At 37.9% G+C, this 21,014-nt stretch overlaps 1 protein-coding gene across 2 annotated transcripts; it reads right to left on the bottom strand.

Annotated features, from left to right (window-relative positions):
• Positions 1-254: 254 nt before the first annotated feature.
• Positions 255-21,014, bottom strand: gnsb (glucosamine (N-acetyl)-6-sulfatase (Sanfilippo disease IIID), b). Of its 2 annotated transcripts, none has more exons than XM_036594630.1 (14): positions 20,961-21,014; positions 19,742-19,921; positions 16,139-16,198; positions 15,803-16,006; positions 13,574-13,639; positions 13,117-13,215; positions 9,799-9,966; positions 9,624-9,706; positions 8,036-8,154; positions 7,845-7,948; positions 7,662-7,763; positions 4,410-4,520; positions 4,200-4,307; positions 255-2,335 (listed from the first exon to the last, which is right to left on the bottom strand). In XM_036594630.1, exons 2-14 carry the CDS (start codon positions 19,889-19,891, stop codon positions 2,186-2,188), a joined length of 1,524 nt encoding a protein of 507 aa, XP_036450523.1. In that variant the 5' UTR covers positions 19,892-19,921; positions 20,961-21,014; the 3' UTR covers positions 255-2,185. The 2 variants fall into 2 exon arrangements, with proteins under 2 accessions (XP_036450523.1, XP_036450524.1); XM_036594631.1 differs by lacking the exon at positions 20,961-21,014 and adding an exon at positions 20,391-20,432.

Here is a 21,014-nt window from a genome sequence, read left to right as displayed (position 1 = left end):
AAACATGGTATCAGGGACCGCTTTAGAGCTAGCTTAGCGTTTTGTTGTATGATGGGTATTGGGAGATGCATTGTGATATTATTGGTTAATATTTGTCCCCACCCACTGGTGCATGGTGACACAATCCAAACTCAGAAGACGAGGCAGGCAAAAGTAACTACACTTCTATCCAACTTTACGAGAAAACAAGAACAAGAAAGCTGCTATAGCTTCATTCTATTATTCGCTATTTCAATAAAAGCAGAAAACATCAAAGCCCATTTAAGAGTTTCTTAGCATTTTAATGTTTGAACTTCCATGTTTTTGCTGAAAAAAATAGGGCCAAATGGCACAGGGTGACCACATGGGTAGAAAACCTCCTTTCACATTTATTGATTACCTAAAATTAAAGGTTCCCATCATGCAAAGGCACATTCACTGTTTCAGTGCAAAAGACAAGGCACATAATTACATCATCATAAAATAAAACTTTGGCTGAAGGTGACCGTTTCCCTTAAATATCCAATATTCTCAATTTTCCTCAAAACAGACAAAAATTAAAAACAATTAGATTTACATGAACACAAATGAAAAGGCTGTTCAGACACTGGAGTGTCTCCTCGGATTATCAGCTACAAATGCTGGAATGATGGATGCACTAACAAAGCAGAGAAGGACTAGGTGGATCTGATAATATAAATGTAATAAACGGTTTCATGTGACAGTCAACAGATGACCAATTGCGTTAAAACTTTTAAGGCTCTCAACCATTTCACAGTTCATTTGAAAAGGTACAATGTAGTTGTAATCATTCATCGAGTATAAAAGTGCTCTAAAAAAAAAAAAAGAAAGAAATTTGAACTTTGCAGAAGCAAAGCCAAGTTGTAAGCCCTCATATGGAGCTGTTCAACATCTCAAGTTCGCCAACTGCCATGAAATAGTGAAGAAGTGCACAACTGACATCACACATCTCACTTACGCTACAGATACATTCACATTCAAGGGAGTGATTTCTTTTCGACATGAACTCGTCAGCTCAGAACGGGGACTACTGCATGTAGTCATGATTGAGGAAAAAATAAACTAGGGGCAGAGAAACTGATATTTTCTTTTGCATAAAAGATGAATTCCTCTGATTTTTAAAAAAACATAAAAAAATTAATTATTAAAAAAATAATTCAATTGCTGAGATGTAAACAGTCATTCAGAGTGGTTTGATGTGAAACTCCTTTACAGTGGTGGTGATAGGAACCAGGAGTCGCAAGGTCTACAACACAAATACAGCCATTTTATTTATTTTCCACAATAAACAGTGAACCACTTCTGTGGTTTTATATTTAATTTAATGAAATGCTAAAATACTGAAAAATCAGGCCATGAATGGATTTTTTAAAAATACATTTTTGACTATGTTTCTGCGGAATGGAGCATTTCAAACCACTCGGAATGACTTGTGATATGGATTATGCTACAGACTCTTTCCTGAGCAGATGAATCGGATGATTGAAGTGAATTATCTGCTATTGTTATCATATCTTCATCAGACTAATGTTAATTCTGAGTCCTAAACTTCAAGCTTCTGCCTTTTGAATGATTATTTCTGGCTTTACAGAACGATTCCCAGCAGCGCATGCACACCACATTTTAGCCTGTTGTTTTTCTTCTTACATAGTGCAGCTTTAACGACCGAATTATGCAGAAAATGTTGAAAAATCTGCACAGTTTTCTTTCAACACGATTATTTGAGGGCAGTTCAAGTGTAATTTTTAATAACAAACCCAGCACACAATTCAGACCTCTTAGAACCATCCTGACTTAACTGTAAAACCCTTTTTAGGAGATAATATATAGAAAACGGGAATGAATCGTTTTAAGTACATATAATGTCTCTGACTACATGTGTGAACATGTTAGTAGTTTAAAACTATTATGTAGCCATTGACTCAGTTCAATTACAACATGAGTAATAAATGGCCAAAGTTTCCTAAAGTCACAAGTAAATCTATTTGAAGTGAAGTATAGCAGCAAAGGCTGTTTGTAAACACGTCTTGGCCAGTTTCTGTGTTGTGATTTATAAAATTTGGCCACTGAAGTTGATAAAGTTGTTTAAGAATGCATACTGGAGTCAGTTTAACATGAGAGACTCTCACACTTTGGCTTGAACAGAAGTTTGGGTGTTCCTGCACTGCACACTGGTTTATAGACATTACTTGAGGTCTCGACAACTCTTTCCCTCACAAGACTGAAGCTTGATGAGCCTTTGGTTCATGGTCTGCAGGAGAGTAGGGTCCACCTTCTTCACAATGTTCTCCAGCTGGTGAGGGTCAGCTGTCAAGTTGTAGACCTCCACAAACGCCTGGCAGTTAGAAAAAGAAAAAGCATCATTTCAGCATCATCACTGACTAACAACATAAACACATCCTCTATGAAGAACACACTTCTGCATATTTAATGCACGATTACTCTTTATTTGCGGAATTCAACATATTGAAAAATATATGTATATAACATAAAATGCAGCCTGTGCAAAATTTACAGCACATTTTAGAATGTGCTACAATGAAGCTACAAAGTCTTTTTCTCGCCGGTGTAACTATGTCATGGACACTGGGTAACAGCCCATTCTGCTAAAAAGAATGTCCAACTCACAAAAGAGCATTAAAGGGAGCAAATAAACCATTAAAGACCATTAAAACCATTGCTGTTAAGAGTTAAATACACCAGCATTAAAAAGTTGTTTTAACATGCTTTTTGTCTATAAAACTCAGGCTTGGTGTGAAAAAGCCTTGAGCTTTGTCAGCCCCCTCTGGTGCAAACAGGAGATAGAACAGTATGTACTACATATACTAGATATGCCACTGTAATATACCCACAGTTGAAATAAATAAAAAAAATTGCAATATTGACTTATTCAATAGTTTTGTCCCAAATTATCAAATTTTAAAAATTGCTTATCATCCCAGTTACCAATAAGAAAAATAAGAATTAAGACTAAATAAAACATACAAAATTCAATAAACCAAGGAAGTATGAAGATGTACAAATTCATGCACCTGTAATTTAAAAAACTAGACTACACTGTTAGTTAGACTGTTCCATAGTTTCGGGGATCTGCATACGAACACATTTCGTCCTGCTAAAGATTCCTCGATTCTTTAGCTCTTTTAATGAGTGGCTGTGTGAGTGAAGCGCTAAGAGGCCTGTAGCTACTAGCTACCCTTGAAAAAGTATTAGCTCCTCCTTAGCACCCCCAGAGGTTTTGGGAAAATCTACATACAACTTGCAGACTCACGTAATTAAAAGGGAAGCAATTATTTTAAATGGATTCAGATCATGTTCGTGCTTTTTGACTTTATAATATGATTCTATGTTGTTGCTACATTATTCAATTAACTGGTTTATAACTACAAAACAAAACTCTCACAGGAAGTTATTATCTATAATGGTTATGAATATGCTGCCTGATATATGAGATAAGAAAAAAGCAGCTATATTTGTGTTGTACACATTGTGACCCCTGGTTGCTATCACCACCACTGTAAAGAAATCTGAGTCAGTACGTTTCCCTACAAGGCACAATTTCACACCAAACCAAGAAAGACAATTATATTCTGCAGAACTTCTTAAAGGGCCAATATCATGCGAAACCTAATTTTCCTCACTTTTTTAAAGTAATAAAATTTGTTGTACTTAAACACTGTTAAAGTTTAAAACCGTTCACTCTCTGCTCTGTACTGTGGAAACTACGCTGCAAACCAGCCCATTCTGATACATTTACTTCCCACCGATTCAGCCCACATCTGTCTAGTCCTAGGTATAAGGAGTGTTTCAGTCTGGATTGTTTTTTTTAATTAGGCACAATACAGCACAGCCAATCAGAATGAAGGTATTTTACATATATCAGTCTTAAAAGGCAGAGTAACAAAATCTGTTTAATTCTAAGGAAAGACTGGACAGTGGCCATGTAAAAATGAATCATGACTGTGTTTGGTACACAACCATCTTGAAAGGACCTGATGGAAATAAGAGAAAAAGGTAGGATATGGGCCCTTTAAATAAGAAAGATCATAAAAAAAATCTCTGAGTAAATAGTAGAGTGCACCTGCTTGCTTTATATGTCAGCGGCAGAATTTTGTAACTAGTAGCCAGTGCAGGGTGGATAAAATAGGAAGGATATAATATATCAAGAATCAAATGTGTGACAGCAAACCAGCTCTTACCTCATTGTCAGCAAACTCACAATACTGCAAATTGTAGTCCTTGAAGGTTCTAACACAGGCATATGTATTGTTAAAAGCATCCTCACAAACGCAGTCTGGGAAGCAATTCTACAGAATCAGAGGAAAAGTCAGGATGAAGAAAACAGTACCAGTTTACACACTTTTGAGAAATCAAGAGGGAGTGAAAGAATGAAGGTGAAAGGCTCTTACAGCCAATCCTGGGCCGAGTTTGGGGCAGTAAGGATCTGCAGGCAAGTGACCCTCACCGGTGTACTCCACCAAGAAGTAAGGACGAGAAGTGCCGTTACGCGCTGGCGGGACCTATGAGGAGAATCGTGGTACAATTAAAATGCAACTTTATTAAAGAGCAAACCTGTCAAAACCAAACCAACAGCCTGAGTTACATGATAAAGAACTGTAAACACTGTTTAAAACACTTTGGTCTTATATCAAAGAAATAGTTAAGAAAACAGTTAGTTACAGTTTTCACCCTTTACCCCAAATGTAATGTCGAACAACTTCAGGCATCTGAAATTTGCTTCTTTCTCCATTCTTTTTGGAATGGAGGTATGAGGCTAATACAGCTACAGTAACAGAAGCTTATGGATGCCAGTTAACACTGTAAACTGCGTCTAAATCATCATAGAACAAGAGCAGTTTCTTTGTCTGATTTTCAAATTTTCTTCTTTTTTGTCTGTTTCCTTTTCTCATTGATGGTTTCTTGACAGCTTGACAGTGGAAGGATGGATGGAAACACCTGTGTATTTTTTCAGATATGAAGCAAGAGTTTACCTTGAATTTCTCCTATCTGTCTAAGATGAAAGCTCTAATTACCCTTTTTCTATTTTTTTTTCTAAACTTCGGTGTCTACCAGGTCTTGCAGATGGCTGCTAGGAGTCCCATTTTCTCTATATCGTTTAAGAAATTTTTTGAACTGCAATTTTGCAGATCCCCGTTTTGTCACTTATTTTTTTTCGACTTTCTCTTTCCTTATGCAAGTAGATTATATCTAAACTCATCTAATATCTCCTGAAAATGAGTAACTTGTACTTAAAGGTCATTTCGACTCAATTACATAAAGGAAGGGTGGTCTCTGACTTCTGCACAGTACTGTAGACCTTTCTTTTGCTATTGCAATCCATTCCTCAAGTCTGCAGTACATTAAAGTCAACTGTCTGCTACAATATTAAGACGTAAAAAGTCCAATAGTAGCTGATAAAGAAGAACAATGAAGACTTGTGATGAAAAAGCTTCAGATGTGTAGAAAACCAACCAACCAGCGTCAAGAATTAGATCAGGAAGAAATGTGGTAAAACTAGCCTTGCAGACCTTCCACTGGTACACCACAGACTCAGACCACAAAGAAGTGAGAAGAACAGACACTCCGGTAGCCGTTTATTAAAACCTGTGTTCAACTGCGTAACAATCTCATAGTTAGATAAGACTTTAATTAGTACTAGAATGATTCAGCATGGAAAGCAAATTTAACTACTAAAGACAAAATAAATAACCTCATCACCAGTTACAGAGCTTGGTACTACTTAGATATGCATCATTGCAGCTGCCCCAGTTAATCTGTCCTGCTGCCCTTACTGAAGACAACTCCAGTTCCAGTTTTAAAATTTACAGAGGAACCGTCTGCTCGTAACGTTCAACATGCAGATATTATGGAAAGTTCTGCTCTTCATCGAAAAAAGAGTCCAAGTTCTAGAATCTAGTTCTTTTTTTTTTTTATCTTTTAATGAGTGGTAATAACCGCCTGGGGCTTGCAATGATGCACCCAGTTCACACCTGGCATTAACATGCGACTTGGTGATATGGTCTGGGCAGTGGACAATACCAGGTACAGTTAGGGACAGAATCCAATGCATCAGGAAGACGCAGTGTGATCCGATCACTCAAACCACCTTTGGTGGTGGTAAGGGATATTACACTATAAGGCCAAAGGTATGTGGATACTTAAAAATTGCCTACGTTGTGTGTTGCATCACTCAGAACAGAGTTCCAATCTGCCTCTGGAAACAACATCAGTACAAGAACTATGTGTCAGGAGGTTCATGAAATTGGTTTCCATGGTCAAGCAGCTGCACACAAGCCTAAGATCACTATGCAGAATGCCAAGCACCGGCTGGTATGGCATAAAACATGCCGTCACTCGACACTGGAGCAGTGGAAACGTTCTCTGTAGTGATGAAAAACAGTTCACTCATCTGGCAGTCTGATGGACAAATGTGGGTTTGGTGGATGCCAGGAGAACGCTACCTACCAGAATGCACAGTGCCAAGAGTAAAGTTTGCTGGAGGAGGGATAGTGGTGCTGTTTTTCAAAGTTTGGGCTCTGCACTTCAGTCACGCCTCCTCTTCCAAATTCAGTGCCTGCTCTTTTGACAGAACAGACACATATTCTCTCAGACACAGACCTTAATCTTGCGGGAGCTCTCCCAGAACAGTACAAGCTTTTGTAGCGACAAACTGGGGGCCCACTAAATATTAATGACCATGGTCTTGGAAGCTTATATAGCCGCGAAGGTCAGGTCTCCACATACTTTTGGTACATATACTGTATAGGTGGTCATATAACCATTTATAACGGCTGGTAAATGACAATTAAAAAAGAAATGGAGAAGCGGAAGAGAGAGCTTTGGAAGAGAGAAGAGAGACATATTACACTGTGCTTTTGTTTTACATTACTGACACAGCCCAAACCATAAAAAAATACAAAACACAGAAGCCTCTCATACACTGCAATAATGCAGCAAATAAATATGCTATTTTAGAAAACAAGTCATTCTACTCTCTAAAACGTGTTTTAATATTTACAGTGAACTTACATTGAAATTTAACAATATAAAGTTTTGTCAGTAGGGGGAGCAGTGCACTTGATCTCAAACTGTCAATGAGCACAGCTATTGGCTCACAAGCTGCTGAATGCTGTCGTTTTATTGGCTTCCTTCTGGACATTTGCATGAATTAGGGCATGCTTCATGTAAATTATATATAAATGAGATACTAGTAGTCTGGTGCTTGATTTCATGCACTGAAGCTGATTCATCATTTGCAATCCAATATCTGCTTGTTTCCATGTCATATGAAAGTTTTATGAATCAGATGCATAGTTCTGCAGTCTTTTTTATGCAACTCTGATAAGTAAGGGACACTGTATTGGTACCCCAGGAGTTGTTAGCAGCTAAAAATTAAATCAATGCTGCACAAGCTGAGATTCCTACTATTAACTACTATTAACTACTATAAATAAAAAAACTACTTTGAATCTAATTTGCAAGTATTGTTTAATTTGCAAGTTATGAGAATGATAACCTAAAAATAACATAGGAAAATTACCAGCATCTGTTTATCTGTCTATTACAGACCTCAAGATGTAACGAAATTAAAGTTGCGTCACTGCACAAACTGTACTGTGTGCATGTTTAAGCTAAGTGTCATGTCATATCTGTCCACTCACAAGCTGTGGTAGAAAAGACTGCCCATCCATATTCAAGGTAGAGACGTTGACTCCAGCAATGTCCAGAATGGTCATTGGCAGATCGATATTCATCACTGCGTTCTACGAGACATTAACACCAATGTTAAACTATGCACAAACACTGAAGAGCATGTTTCTGTGGAGTAGAAACCCAAAGCTAACCTGCAGAGTTTGTTTGGGCTGGATGCCGGGCCCTCGGACCAAAAGCGGTACACGGATGTCAAACTCATACAGCTGCCTTTTGTCGATAGGGAGGGAGAACTGACCTACAAAGGAGAAATTAGAAGAGGTAGCAGTATTAGAGGCAGTACCTATAAGCCACAGTTATGAGGAACAGGGAGAGATGAGTGTACCTGTGTGGTAGCCATTGTCAGACGTAAAAAAAATGTAGGTGTTGTTCAGCTCTTTTATGTCTTCCAGTTTCTTCACCAGCCTCTCCACCATGTCATCCACAGACAGAAGAGTTTGCCACCTTCAAGCAAACCAGAACAAAGTAAATATATGAAAAAGCTTTTGAAAAAACAGCCAGTTTTGAATTCATTGTTTCTGTGATGTCACAAAAACTGACACATTTACATATTTCCCCATATTCAGCCTACAGCAGTTTAGCCCAGCCTATTCACACTTAAGTTTTAAGGATTGTTTCACCCCGGCCTGATTTCTGAAAACGCCACAATACAGGGCAGCCAATCACAACTGTGATCGTTTACATATATCAGTGTTTTTGCTTTATAAAACCACACAAATGTTAGAAGCAGACCTCAGGGAAATAAATAATAAAATCTACGAAAAAAGCAGGATATGGGCCCTTTAATAAGAATTTTCAACCATTAGCCTACATTAGAGCACCAGCTTGATTGAGACATTAGTAAGCAAGCGAATTACACAGAAGGTAACTTTCATATGTGGGGCCCATTCATTTATTTGCACTGGAGCTCATAAGATCCTAATCTCACTGCATTAACACGTACACAATGCTGTTGAACATACACACACATAATAGCCGAAACAACCATTAAAAAAAAAAATCATTTTTTAAATGTTATTTGATGCATTACTTCATTATGTGCTTTATTATGCATTATTTGACTGAAACACCAGAAACTATATATGCAATTTTAGTCTGTTTTTAGCAGTGAATGAAAACATGGTTTTGAAACATAAGCCTAGCCATCAGTTTCAGGATTATAGTCATTTCCCCATTTATGTAGACACTGAGCCTGGTCTTGTATGAGGAGAAGTAACTGCTTGAGGGCTGGCAGAGATGCAAAGTCACGCAAAAGGACAATAACCCCAAACACACTGTACTGATACATAACACAAAAAACACAGCACAATTGTGAAATTCTTGACTGGCCAATATCAACCCTTTATACTGCCACTTAAGCAGTTTTGCCCCTCGGACTCATGGGTAGCTATTGTAGCTTAATAATATTCTTCAGCCTTTAGCCTACATTATAGCACCAGTTTGGTTGAGACTTAGCTATTGTGAGTAAACAAGCAAACGTTCACTGTTTTGTTTATCTAAGGCAGTTTTCGTATGTGAGGCCCATTCATTTATTTACACTATGGCCCTTAAGGTCCTAGCTGCATCACTGCATTAAATACTGCAGACTGCATTTACTGCCAGCGATAATGTCATTTTATATTAGTTATATCACTCGTAGCTCGCTAAAACATGTGGATAAATTCTGTTGAATTGTAAACTTTATCAATATTTTGATTGTCTTTTCTTTTGAAGTTTGTCATTCTTTTGACACCAAAATAAAGGGAAACAAGTCGAAAGCTGATACTCTGACATTCAGAATGATGCACAATGTAAATGCAAATTATTACATAACTAGGTATTTATTAAGTACATAAATGTAAATAATTATTAAATCTAACACATAGCAAGATGACAATAATAACTGTACATTACGGATACAAAGGTCTCTGTACCTTTTACGGAAAGCGTCGTCGAGATAGTCGATGGAGCTGTTTGCCATAGGGTTCGGAGGCTGACGCAGCAACCAATGCTTGCCCTGAAACAAAGAACAAAACCCACAGATTATTGTTAATGTACACAACATCCCTCTAGCAAGACGACACCAGCTAGTTCTTGCGTCAGTTCTACCTTGCCAGGTTTGTTAAAGCTGCCGTCACGTGGAGCCTTTACATCACCAAAGCTCTTCTGGTACTGAGGGGCTGCAGTCCAGGGGGAGTGAGGGGCCGGAGGACACAGCATTATAAAGAAGGGATGCTGGGGGCTTCGCTCGTCCAGAAAGGCCAGCGACCTGTTCAGCTGGGACAAAAGAAGAACGACATGAAGTTGATTTAAAAAACCTGAGAGGCATGTTAAAAGCAAACTCAAGACCTAAAATTTAGTCAATCTGAAGCTGGATTCTCAAATTACAGGAAACTCATGTCAATGATGTTAAGTAAGAGCTCTGCCTCTATTAGTAGTTTTAGACTCTTTTTCAATCGTTACATAGCCATAAAACATGGTTAATAAAGAATATGATGCTTCAGTAATAATCACATTAACACAGAATAAATGAAGTCAGTAAAGCCTCATAAGGTTACATAATAAGACATCAGAAAGACTAAGGTTTCCCAGAGGCTCTGAAAAGTCACAGCAGGCCATGAAACACAAGACCACGCAAGATTACAAATGGAAACAAAGTTCAGCACTTTCGCAAGTGATCAATCACATGCAACGCCATAACCACATCACGGAGCAGCATGCTAAGAAAACAGCTGACAAGTTCCTAAAATGGCACAAGACAGTGAATTTTAAGCACATCAACATTCCAAACATATTTACTGTAATCAAGCATAACACATTACAGAATCACATTTTTGAGGTAGCACTTGATCTTCAAGAGGTATTTCTGAGATCAGATAATCCACTTACACAAGGAAAGAATAAAGATAGATAAAATAGGACTCCTAACAACCATGCAAGACCACATCAGATCAACAGTACTTTAATCTTTTAGAGAGAGGACAAAATCAAGCTCCACTCTTGCTTCAGATCTTGAAAAAAACTGAGAAGACAACTCAACACTATGAGTCTGACAGGATGTGTAGCTGTCAAGAAGCCCTTACTGACAAAAGGAAACGGACAAAACAAATTAAACAAAGAAGCTGTTGCTGTTCTCAGAACAATGAACTGACCACCCCAGAGTCTAGACCTCAACACTGCTGAATGTGTTTGAGTTTACAATCATTGTTTTCCAAGACTGTGTTAAATAATGAAGATTAATGCTGTTTGCTGAATGAATAAATGAACTGAATTTGGAGTCCCCCAAAAAGACAACCCCCAAAGTTAATTCTCTTTAATATTCACTTTATATCTGAGAAACAAAGCACGATGCTGAGGTGGCTTGTTTTGAGGCAGATACTCTCTAGCCAGTCGTATTCACCTTCATTTTTCACATGATCACTGTTTTTAGCAATTGATCACTGTTCTTAGAGACGTCAAAGAAGACGTTCTACCTTATTATCGCTTTATGTCCCATTAAATGTCTCAACTTCTTCTGAAAATTTCTGGAGCATGTCACACTAAAGTTTAAAAATATGGCAAGAACAGACTGTCATAGGATTTTCTGCTGACAGTCTTAAGAACAGAATCTGGAAGTGATGGGAGCCATCAGAACTGATTAGGTATCAGCTCACTCAAAATGGAATTTCACAGATTTAAAATCTGCAGAATTCAGTCTTGGAAATGTAAGCAAAGTCATTCAGAGTGGTTTGATGTGTGTGTTCACACTTGGAAAAACTAACCAACAGTTTTCTTTACAGTGGTGGTGACAGAAACCGGGGGTCTCGATGTCTACAACACAAATATCCATTTTATTTACTATCCAAAAACATCAGTGAATCTACAAATGAACATAATAATTTTGTCTATTTTGTCTTACAACAGCCTGTATGCACCTCTTCTGTAAGGGAGCTTTTAGAGGCATTAAACTCTTCAGACATCTGCTTCTTATTACTACCACTATGAGCAGTTCTGTATTGGTATGTTTCTCTAGAACAGAGCATTTCACATAAATCCACTCTGAATGGCTTTGTTTAGATCTTAATGACTGAATTATATTGAATTTTTTTAAAAATACCCTTTAACTTTTACCATCAGCATATGGCCTTGTGGAGAACTCAAGCCATCCATTACCAATACTAAATAAGCCTTAACTCTAGTCCTAATCCTAATGTCTGTAAACAAGTTGAGCAACTATAGGGGCCTACCAAAATAAAATATGATGCATTTTTCCTTGTATTTATTCATCACTGGTACAGAAAGTCACGCTATTGCATGACAGCACCACCAGAGTCTGCTTATAGTTCCTCAATGCATATGAAACCTGGCACCGCTTCTTAAATCAGCAGTTACGCTTCAGTGTTAAGCATTTCCACATGCTCAGAGGAGAACCCAAACGCTCAACTCCGGCCTTGTAGACAAATGCACTGTTTGCACACATACAGCACTCATCAAACGTTTGGGAACACTGTGCCCTCTGTTTAAATTTTCTGAGTAATGTCTGATGTTCCTTTTCAAGTAAGAAGTTTTCTTAACAAATAATGGTGATTTGATAAACTATAGGAATATTTTATTTTAATATTTATGTCTACCTTGCAGTGAAAAGCAGGCTTACCTAAATAACAGTTTTTCAGTTTTCCTTTCCAAACTCCTGTCAAAATATCTGAACAGCCTTTTATTTAAAGGGACCAGATCATAGAAAAACTGAATTTTCACCACTGTATTGAAATAAAAGTGTTTGATATCAAATGTAAACATGTGTGAAAGTTTTAAATCATACCCTTCACTCCCCAGTCCATACAGTCTATATATAGAACCAGCCTGTTTTCAAAGCAATGTTTCTGTGATGTCATGAAAACAAAACATTTACACATAGCCACCTATTCAGCCTACAGCAATTTAGCCCCACCCTACTCACACTGAAGTGATAAGGAATGTTTCAGCCAGGACTGCTTTATGAATAAGGCACAATGGCCCTCATTCACCAAGCATTCTTAAGAAGAAATATCTTTTTTAAAACATATTTACAGATTTTTTTACGAATATTCTGACATTCAGCAGTGTTTTCTAATTTGGGATTTATTTTTAAGTAAGAACAGACTCAAAACTCAAAAGGTGCAAATAATTCTGTGATTAATAACGTCATGAATCTGACGTAGGACTATTCTCAAGAACAAATTTAAGAAAAACTTCAGAAGATATTGGTGAATGAGGGCCATTATTACCCCTATATGTTAAATTCAGCAAATAAACAGTGACTGCGCTTTAAAATGTGCATAAGTGTGTTCTCTGTAGAAGATGTGTACTTACCGTCACTTAGAAAATCAATAAAACATGGAATTTAACAAGGGGCACCCAAACATCTGCATAGTACTGTATGTTTAGATTAGTTAATTATCAGAAACTTACAATAAGGTCTGTGAGGTAGTCCTTTTCGTAGTTGTCTCCATGAACCTCTGCTTTTCCATTCACAGAGAGGGTATAGTTGTAGTACTGGGAGTTCCCTACCTGCAGAAACAAAGTGGTGCTTATATAAGAGTTTAGCAACTCAGGATATATGACATACGTCTTTTAGAAGTAATTTCTCCTTGAGGTTGCTGTGAAATTCCTTTCAAAATGAGGTTTAATCAGTTTTCAGGAGGAAAGAGTCTCAGCTATGTCACATGATCAAACCATATAGACTGTCCTAGTCTTAAAGTTAATAATGCTGCTTTTAAGACAGAGAAAGTGGGTCATATAATTTAACTGGTTTAGCTTAAGAGAGCAAGTTTGAGCTCTTAGAGCTACAAGTGAACAGAGAAAGAGCTGTTCACGGTCAAGCAGTACAAATCAGTGTGATAAGTTGATGACTGAGCGCATGACCCACCAGAGCATGCCACTGGTCCCAGCCAGGAGGAACGTACGTCACACCTCCAGCCTCCTTCGACCCATACTGAAAAGACAGTAGAATGCTTTATAAATCACTGCATGTCTGAAAATCAGGAATAAACCAAACAAGAGGTCTCATTAAACAGGTTAGGAAATGGCAGTTAAGAATTGCTTGGTGGAAAATATCCGACAAATATTCTTATTACACTGTGTAGTCAATTCCAAAATGCCATATATACAAATCCATGATTCATCAATTAACTCATTATTCATACTCAAAAATGAGAATGAATAATGAGTTAAAAAAACAAAGCAAAAAACTCTAAGGCTCCTCCATGAATCAGAAGTGGAGGAGTTTGAATGTCTGCACTCATTTTTACACAACATTGATGAATCATGGATCTGCATGTTAGGCGTTTTGGAATTGACTGTGCAGTTTGCAAAAACACATCCTAAAATGCCTGTTTGTGGTGCACTTCCACATTGAAATACACCTTAAAAAGGGACCTTCTACTAATAATCAACCAATAAATGATTAAATCTAGTGCATTTCCTACATTAAAATGATAGGACATTTCAAAAGCTGAAAGCTTCACCGATTTTTCTTACAAGGAAAGAACAAGTTCTGCATGCTGCCTACAACAGTACGATGACTGATTACTGCAAATAAATCTAATAATCTTTTTTCAGCCTAGGCATTTCCATTACAGACTTTATAAATCATGAATGCTTTGATTAAACACCAGAGATCCCCCATACAAAAACAGCTTAAACCTTCTTAAACCTATTTATCCTTGTTTTTTCTTAAATACAGATTACACCATTTCTGTAGAAAGCAAGAACATTTAAAAACAGTCTGGAAATGGAACAAAATCTGGCTCTTTGATTAAAACATCACTGAATGTATGACAAACTATGTATGATACCGAAAGCTGAGATACTAAGAGATATAGACATTTTCTAAAAATTAAACTAAAACCAACACAGAAAAGAACCTCCTAAAAGTAAATAATTCATTTCAAGACACAACCCACAGGAATCCAAACAAGCTTTCCAACGAGGCAGAAAGTACAAACTGTCAAAACGCTTGTCAAAACAACCACTACTGCATCAGAAATACTACACTACCTCTCTTATCACGTGAGCTACACTGTCAAACGTTCATTGTCTAGTTACTTTTACATGAGATACATTTATATTTAGCTATTTATCATAATGAATGATTTACATTAGCAGGCTAGCTAGCTGGATATCAGCCATTAGACTACTTCACACTGAGTCACATTAACCTAACATGCTAAATTATAATGGGCATTTTGAACTGAGGTTACTAAATGATATTTTCAGCAATAAACATCCGAATCATCAAATAATAATAATTACATTGATCAGACTACATATCAAAACGAAAGCCACCAAGGTTTGAAGAAATAAAGCGAAACACCACTTTTACGACCAATTGTGGAGTCTCTTGGCCGCCTACATTTTCATCAGTTCGGATCTCCACGTATGTAATGAGTAATAAATATATTTTTCTACAATATAGTAGAGACACTGAGCATGTGAGTGGAAGCAGAGTGCAACAAAGTTCTAGAGACATTACACAGTGTCGTCCATATTGCTGCAAGACTGATGAGAGCGCGATACAAGCACGTACATTTATTTACCCTCAGCAGTTTGCTAGACTGGGCTGTTGCTTCAAACCTAAACCTTCCGAAAACACCTGTGTATAAATTATTTAATTAATGGAATATAGTGTGTTGTGTCTTGTCCATACATTCAGGACACAAAAGAAATATCATATATTCTGTAACGAGTGAGCGAAGGCCGAACGAAGAGCAAGACGTAGAAAATCCGGAGCGGCGCTGGAGCAAAGAGCAATTACAGGAACTATCTGAGCGTGAAGCAGAAACGTCTGCCGCTCCACTCCACTCATGTGCTCTGATAGGAGGCAGAGTGCAAACCGCTGTCAGTTTGGAACTGCGTGGGTGTGAAATCACGATGTTGGCTCAAGATCGTGACGTCTATCAGCCATTGACGAATTACGATGACACTGTCTATTGGCTCAACCCTAAAATATATTACATAATATGATGATCTCGTGCTTAATATGGCCAGAGACATGAATTTCACAGAGATATTACAATAATACTTATGAATAACAACACCGCCACTGAAATTTGCATGCCCACAAAGGCAGAGGATTTAAAAATAAATAAAGACAGACCTGATTTAGGTACTTCCCTCCATAGAAGGTCTGATAAAGTTTCTTGCTGAGGTAGATGGGGAAGGCTTGGCTCTCAGGCCCAGTCTGCCAGGCTTTGCTGCTGCAGTTGCCTGACAGGGAGTTGTTTCGGACCATGTGGTTGTGTGGATATTTCCCTGAGAGGATGCTGCTCCGACTGGGACAGCACAGGGGCGTCGCTGTGTACTGGAAGAAGAAGATCCGCTCGTTAGTTTTCATGCAATAGAAACTGAGAGCAAAAACTTTTGGCTGATCTGTTTTCAGGAACCTCTAGCGTTTCCAAAGAAGCTGCCAAACTCTCACCACAATTTCACTCACCGCATTAGAGAAAGTGACACCAACATCACCAATGAGAGCTTTGGTCTTCTTCATAGGCGTCTGTAGGGAGATTACAGAAGAGAAACAGCATGATACCAATTTTTCTGTTCTGATACAAACACTGTGAAACTCTGAGCATCTGCAAATACCGAAACTGACCCAATATTTATTCTGGAAAGCTTTAAAGCTGCACTATGTAAGGCTTTTTGGTAATCAATGAAAGAAGTAGCAGAACCAAGAGAAAAAAAAACAGGATAAAATATGGTGTGTGGGGTCAGAAGTTTTTCTGACCACATCTTATGTCTTTACATATTAACATCACACGCACAGGCTCCAAAAGAAGGTCTGGCACAATGTTTAGGTCTCAAATGCAAAATCAACATTATACTGATGAAGATATGATAACATAGCAGATCTTTCACTTTCATCCTCTGAAAACACGTCCTTCACCAAATTTTGACTGAGCTCCCTTTAAATACTCTTTCAGCCCTTGATCAGATTCATTGTTTTATTTTCCTTTGATATGCAATCCAGCATTTTGTGCTGAAATGTGCCCATTCGGTGCCATGGTTCTTTAAGAGTTCTTTAGTAAAGGCAATGGTTCTGTTTAGAACCATGAGTCCTATGCAGAACCATTTGCATGCTTTCTTCTATTCAGAAAATGGTTCTATATAGCAAAAATGGTTCTTCTATTGTTACAAGCTTGACATTGAGACAATTACAATAGTGGAACCCTTTTTGGTGCTGTACAGAACCATTTTTGAGAAAGGTTCTCTGAAGAACCATATTCAACAGGTTTCCATCATATAACAATTTAACCAGGCAAAGTTCAAAATTCAAAAGCTTCAAATGGAGCATTCATGGTTCTATATAACCATTGTCTTTACCTTGAAATAACACTTTTTAAGACTGTACGTAAAATGAAAGACAGTAAGTGTTTTGATGTCATACATTTCACTCTTGTGGAACCAATGTACGCACTTGAATCAAGAAAATTCAAAGCAATATTGTTTTACTGTATGTCTATATACACTGGGTTGACAACATGGTCATTTCATTATAAATTCCTGGATCAGCAGCTACGCTTTAGAGTCAATGTGTCAAACGCAAGGCCCGCAGGCCAGATCAGGCCCACGACACAATCCTATCCAGCCCGCAAAAGTATTTTAATTTTCTATCAATATTAGTCCATTTCACAGTAGCATGCACTGCAACGTAATGTGCACTCTGACTCTTTTCTGACTCTAGACATCAGTCTAAGGGACAGTGGTTAGACCTCAATCCTTCACAATTTCACACCTGTCATATCACCAAACACACAAGCTGCATTTCAGCTGCAGTTCAACCAACATAAACTTCTAACTTTAGCTCAGCAGCTCAGAAGTTGAGCCCAAGTATCAATGAACTTGTAGCAAAGAAAGGATGACAGGGGTCAAGTTCAAGCAAATAGCTAGGTTTAAAAGACTGAGCTCATGGGGGCATTTAAATTACGAATATTTCAAGTATTCATGTAATATTTCAAGGTTTACTACAAGTGTCTATATTATACTGCTGAAGTTTTGTGTATTTTGAATGAACAATGGCCACATTGGGTTATAGCACGATATTAATTCAAAATTAAATAAAAACATTTTTCCTCTGGCCTGCAGATTTGTTGAGATTTTTTTAATATGGCCCCTTTAGAGGTTGAGTTTGACACCCTTGCTTCAGAGCTTCAGACACTCAGTTCTTTTGATTCAGTTCCACAATCAAATCTAAAGTTGTTCAAGCTCTACAGGCTGAAAAATGCAATGGAAACCATGCTCTTTGGAAAGAATGACCTCTTGTCAAGCACCTGACCAGACTGAGGTAAGGCTATGACTCAAAAGAGAGACAAACTGGCCACACGGCCTTCCATTACACTGTTCCAGTCAAAAGTTAGAAAATATACTCAATTTTTTACATTCCACAACATCAAGTAACATATGAAAATATGAAAAAAAAAAAGTTTGTCAATATAGTATAAATGTTATTGTCGCTGTTGGAACCAAACCCTGCAGCTCCAAAACTGGTAAGTTTACAGAATAAGGAAAAAAATCATAAATATTAACATTTAATTGTAAATTTTAACATTTAATTATAAATTTTACTGGCACACGTCCATTGAAGCGTTCACTTCTGTTTATTTATACATCATTTTTATGCAACAGACCATGCAGCAATATGTTGATACCATTAGAAAGCCTCAAGATTCGATTCCCGCAAACCATTTTATAATCTGTTATTTATAGCAGTTACAACGACTCATTTGTAACATAGGCACCGAATGAGCAAACGCCAGCAAATCTCCTCACCTTCAAAGCCTGGCCTTATCTCCAGAGACATCATAATGCAAAACATGGTCTTAATAATACAGCAAGAGTCAGAGATCAGTTTAGAGAACTATGAGTCAGGCCGAAATAAACTTCTATCCTCTGTTACTCTGAGTCAGTAATTCATACAATTATTCTGATGATTGGGAAAAAACTGCCCCCAAAAATGGGGTGACAGTTAAAAGATTAACACAAGTTATTTTATTTTTTTATTTTAGCATGAAATGTTGACAAAATGTAAATAAGAATTTGCAGTTTTTAACCCATTAACAACAAAATTGGAGGTTTTATTCAGACTTTTATTCAGAGTTATCAAAGTAACCCCTCACTGTCTTGACGTACTAAGGGGCAGTTTCCTATTTGAAGATTAAAGGGGAATTCTACGAATTTTTCAAAATTTCTGAATAATTCACTCCTTGAGATGTAAACAGAGTCATTCAGAGTGGTTTGATGAGAAATTATTCATTACAGAGAAACTTACAGACTCAGATTTGTTTACAGTGGTGGTGATAGGAACCAGGGGTCACCATGTCTACAACACAAATAAGCCATTTTATTTACTATCCAAAATGACCAGTGAATCTACACGCATATTCTGAGTTTTTATATGCAATGTTCATGATGGTAAAATAGGTAACTCGGAAAAAAAAATTCTTTGTGGACTATTTTGCCTAACAATGCCCTGCATGTACCCCTCCACCATGACTCAATTAAAATCAAAATACATGTTCAGACATAAACAATGTTTCAGACATTAGCCAACGTATATATAACCATTTCATGTAATAACTTTCTGTGAGAGAGCTTTCAGAGGCATTAAACTCTTCAGACGTTCGGTTCCTATCACCACCTCTGTGAACAACTCTGCCTCTGCAAGTTTCTCTAGAACAGAGCATTTAATATCAAACCACTCTGAATGACTGTTAAACCTCTACAATTTAATTATGTAGAACCTCTGAAAAATCAGTGGAGTTCCCCTTTAATCCTAGTCCTGGTTTATGTTTTCCATTCAGTGGAAGACGACCATCAGGACTAGGCTTAATTCCTGTCTGAGAAACCAGGCCTGCATGTTTTCAATGAAACTTTTTTGTTTAGGAAACAAATTCATAACTATCCACCAAGGTCACTATTCATATTTGTATTATTAACAGATGTCAAACAAGTCCTTCAGTTAAACTGATGAGAAACACACTCAAAGACGCATGGACTGGTTTCTTGACAGGTCCTCCATTCTCATTTCTGTTCCACTCACCAGCCCACCAAGGTCCACGTCCAGGTCGTCGGTGAGGATGAGGACAATGTTGCTGCTTTTGAGGCATTCTCCACACCTGAGGCTGCAGGTGAGCACAGCGAGCAGCAGCAGGCAGCCAGCAGCCTCCTTCACTCTCCGAGGAGCAGCCATGAGCCTTCACACCCGCGGACAGCAGTCTGCCTGGACAGGACAGTTTCAGAAAGAAGAAGAAGAAAAAATGACCTGAAAGCTGAAACCTGAAGCAGACCGCAGTCACGGCGTGCTGGTGTGACTGGAGTTTGAGGAAGTGCAACTCCACGGTCATATGACTGCGCGTTTTGAAGTGGGACTTTAACCTGCTTAGCGAAAAACTGAGTTAAACAGCACTAAAACATACAGCGAGCAATAAAACTGAAGTCAGCTTCTTATTCGGATTTTCCCGTCCCACCTTAAATGGCGCAGCAGTTACATTCTGGCGCCTCAGGCATTTAAGGTGGAACGGGAATGTTCGAACATGAAGCTGGCGAATAGGAAACCAATTTCAGCATTTCCAGTTTATTCCTTTCTTTTTTTAACGATATGACCGGAGCTAATCAATAATAATAAACTGGTACTGATATCAGCGGAGCACACAAACACAAAAACATCTCTTAACGTGGTCAGTCAGTACCGTCAGTCTTCTTCACTAATTCACAGCCTGAACGTGACAGTGGTTTCTTTTTCAGTCATGCCAGTTATTTCAGAGGAAAGTGAAAGAGAAATAGCAGAAGTAGGAGCTTCTGGTAAAATTAATATTATATATTATGTACAGGTTTAATATTAGTAATTATATTACTGTTTTGGGCGCACTAATCTTTCTGTACTAAGCGTCATTAAAGTACTGGGACGCAGTCCCCTCACTGGTGGACAGTTTTATGTCAGAGGAAAGCTAAACAGAACTAGCATGCTGGTTAATTCAGCTGTAAACACGGTTCGTTTAAAGTTAGAACAGCAGACCTGTGAGAAGTGAATTAAACAAAGTTTAATATAGTGAGAATTTAGTGACTGCTGACTAAGGAGTTTGGGTCAAACTAGTATTTCGAAAGCGGTGTGGTGTGTGTGTGTGTTCGCATATCACAGTACTGGCGAATTATGAAGCCAGCTCGGTTTCTGAAGAAAAACTGAAACATGTTCTCACGGTGTGACTCAATCAGCTGCGGTAGCAACATGACAGTGGAGCTCTTTGTGGAAACTAACGTACCTGAATGACGTTAATCTTGTATTTCCTAACTACCTTATAAAACATTCATTGTAA

This window comes from Colossoma macropomum, unplaced genomic scaffold, assembly GCF_904425465.1.
Source record: "Colossoma macropomum unplaced genomic scaffold, Colossoma_macropomum, whole genome shotgun sequence".
NCBI classification, from domain to species: domain Eukaryota; kingdom Metazoa; phylum Chordata; class Actinopteri; order Characiformes; family Serrasalmidae; genus Colossoma; species Colossoma macropomum.
The sequence above is the reverse complement of the archived record's forward strand: the minus strand, read 5'-3'. Positions and strand labels throughout refer to the sequence as shown.

Excerpts from the sequence above, each read along its gene's own strand:
- gnsb (XM_036594630.1), bottom strand. The coding sequence starts at position 19,891 with ATGGCTGCTCCTCGGAGAGTGAAGGAGGCTGCTGGCTGCCTGCTGCTG. Across the intron at positions 13,640-15,802 it reads GAGGGAAGTACCTAAATCAG|TATGGGTCGAAGGAGGCTGG; the intron begins GTCTGTCTTTAT and ends CTGTCTTTTCAG. Across the intron at positions 7,949-8,035 it reads TGACAATGGCTACCACACAG|GTCAGTTCTCCCTCCCTATC; the intron begins GTACACTCATCT and ends TCTCCTTTGTAG.